Source organism: Monoraphidium neglectum (assembly GCF_000611645.1).
Source record: "Monoraphidium neglectum strain SAG 48.87 unplaced genomic scaffold scaffold04890, whole genome shotgun sequence".
NCBI lineage: Eukaryota > Viridiplantae > Chlorophyta > Chlorophyceae > Sphaeropleales > Selenastraceae > Monoraphidium > Monoraphidium neglectum.
Window position 1 is genome coordinate 1 of NW_014008740.1, and position 2,941 is coordinate 2,941.

Sequence of the window (2,941 nt, forward strand, 5' to 3'; positions counted from 1 at the left end):
CGCCCATGCTGGGCAATGCGTCCTGGGACCAAATGGTGGGCGGCGCCCCCGCCGCGACTTGAGAGCGGGGCTGCTGGGGCTCCCACACAGGCGAGGCGTGCTCATGGAGTCGAGCGCGCCCATCATGCCGCGTCGCCCTCAAGAGCACGGCTTCCAACGCGCAAGACACTGCAGGAGGGGGCTGATTCGCGCGCGCCGCCGCGCACGCGTGCTCCCCTAGGATGGGATTGTTTGGAGGGTGGATTTGGGCGCCCAAGCGCGACGCCCTCCTGCACGCCCACATGGGTCGTATGCGCCGCACGTGCGCCTTGCGGCCAGCCGCGTGCGGGCGGTGCCGCGTGGCCCACCCCAGCGGCGACCTCTCGTGCTTTCTGCAGCTGCTCTCAAACCGCTCCTTCGCATGGAACATCAGCCTCCATTCGCATTTTTCGCACGCAGTCCCGCAAGCATTGTGATGCAATCTCTATGTGCACCGACGCACGTTCAGTCCAGTCCAGTCCGTCAAGCCCAGGCAGGCCAGTCCGGCCAGCAGCAGCACTGCCGCCGCCGCCGCTGCGCAGGTGGCGCCGCCCTTCTTCCTGAAACAGCCGCACGCCAGCACTTGCACGTCGCACGCACAGCGCCCGCCCCCGCCCCCGCTGCCCCCGCGGGCGGGCGCAGCACGGCCCTCCCCCGAGGTGCCATATTCTCTCGTGCTCGTCGCGCACGCTTTCACGTAGGATCACTCTAGGGCCGGTCCAATAGCGCTCACTGACTCCGACACAGCACCGCCGCCCGAGCGCGCGGGCCTCCTCGTCTCCAGCACATGCGGGCCTGGGCGATTGCAGACCGGGCTCATATAGATCGAACCTGTAAGTCTGGGCACCCTTTGTTCCAGACACAGCCACCGCAGCCCATGCAGCGCGGCGCACAAGTGCGTGAGTTGCGCTGCTGCCATGGGAGAACAGCAGCGCACCTGGCACACCCAGGGGCGAGCAGGATGGCTTTGAGCCAACGCGCCATCTACAGGTCCCCAGGGTGCAGCTTGTCTCCTGATAACGGCCCCCCGCCTATGAACGTTCCAACTATGGCGCCTCGTGGGGTGTTTTCTTGGCAAGCCATCAAGCTGTGAGCATTGATGTCAAGTTACAGGGATCGAGCCAGGCCGGCGAGCGCGCCCTGGCAGGGCAGGCAGACCGGCGGCCACAGAGTGGGGCGGGGGCAGCGTGAGCAGAGGGGCTGGTGGCCCTCTGGATGCGTCGGCGCTGTTGTGGCGCCCTGCACACCCAACGCCGCGCAGCCAGGCGCGGGAGTGCGCCGATTCCGTGCGAAGCAGCCCAGGGGTAAGAACTGTCATGTGTCAGTGAACAGGTCAGGACTGGCATTATCAGCGGTCAAGTTCGAGAGTCCGTGGGTCTGTGGTCTAGTCCGCAACCTGGCTGGTCATGTCGTGTGGCCGTGCCGCAGCCTAATGGCCAGCAGAGTGCGCGTCACGGGGTCAAAGGGTTCGGTCAAGGGGCACGGTGCTCGGATGAGCACAAGCGCTGGCAGGGCGCCGCCGCAGGCAGCGACAACGGGTGGCAGCAGCTACCGAGGGTGGTGCCGCACGCAAGGGCGCGCGGCGCGTCGCGCCGTGCCGCCTGGGTCATGTTAGGTCGTGTCATGTAATGTCGTGTCATGTCATGTTGATTCGTGTCAGGGGGTCAAAGTCAAGGTCACTGAGTGTGATGCAGAGCCGATAGCGCCGGAGAGGCTTTGAAAATCCGGCAAGAAATCATCATATGTATGAGAGCAGCCTCGGAAGCCGTTCCACGGGAGCGTTGGGGCATAACAGGGTCAGCTAGACACGGCCTCGCGCCGCCCAGCCCAACGCGCCCGGGGGCCCGCCCGGCCACGCGGCGGCGGCGCCTCTAGACGCGGCGCGGCCGGAGGGCGCGCCTCGGGCCCGCGCCTTTGTTGGCCTCCGCCAACTCGGGCTTGGCCGGCGTCGGGGGCGCAAACGGCTCGCTCGACCCCTCGCGGCTGGACAGCGCCTCCGCCCCGCTGCCGCCCTTTTTCGGGCCCGCCGCTGCCGCCCGCGCCGCCTTGGGCGCGGCGGCCTTCCTGGCGGCCTTGGGGCCCGCGTCCTTGGCCGGCGCCGTGTCCTTGTCAGCTGCTGCGGCCGCCTTCTGCCCCTTTGATTTCAGTTGCACTGCCACCACTGCCGCCGCAGCCGCCGAGGCGCGCGCGCGGGTGCGGCGCTGCCCGTCGTCTGGGTCTGCCTGGTCGCCCTCCGCGCCGCCCGCCGCCGCGGCGCCCTTGCCGGCGCCCTTGCCTGCCGCCGCGAGCACCGGATCCTTCCGCGGCCGCCCGCGCTTGCGCTCGCCCCCGGCGGCCGCCCGGTCGCCCTCCTTCGCCGCCGCCGCCGGCGCCCCGGCGTCCAAAACGCCGCTGCTGGATGCGCCGCCCTCGCCGCGCTTCTTCAGTTGGGCCTGCGCGGGGCGGTCACGGCAGCAACGGCTCAGCCAATGTGAATACTTTCATGCGTGCAAGATCGACAATAACAGCTCGCGCACTATCCGCACGGGCTCCTGAGACGACAATGAATCCGCGCCAGCTTGCGCCTGCTCCCCCTATGCCTCCCCCTTGCCCTGCCCACCCCGCCGGCTGCAGGCGCCTGTAAACACCCCTTTCACTGACGCTTCTTCCCCAAACGCCCCCAAACATGCACTCCCACTCCCCTGGCCTCTTGAAAGACCCTCAAAAGCCAAAGCGCCCACCCCCCCACCTGCAGCCAGTGGGCCACCGACTGGAAGCCCCTCTTCTGGGCGTCGTAGATGGCTATGCCCGTGGGCGCAAAGCCGCGGCGCTTCATGCAGATGGAGCTGTTGCACATCCAGCCCTCTGAGGGGTGCTCGTGCTCGTAGCAGTGGGGGCAGAGCCACGTGCCGGCCTTCATTTGGGCCATGGCCTCCTGGGATGG

The 2,941-nt window shown here is 68.3% G+C and overlaps 1 protein-coding gene across 1 annotated transcript in view; it reads right to left on the reverse strand.

Moving 5' to 3' along the window:
• Positions 1-1,889: 1,889 nt before the first annotated feature.
• MNEG_14938 (hypothetical protein) overlaps positions 1,890-2,941 on the reverse strand; it is a gene marked incomplete at both ends in the record, with an annotated part of 2,071 nt that continues 1,019 nt past the window's right edge. The window contains 2 exons of the mRNA XM_014036591.1: positions 1,890-2,450; positions 2,747-2,932. Coding sequence (XP_013892045.1) covers positions 1,890-2,450; positions 2,747-2,932 — 747 coding nt within the window. The remainder of the gene's footprint in view (positions 2,451-2,746; positions 2,933-2,941) is intronic.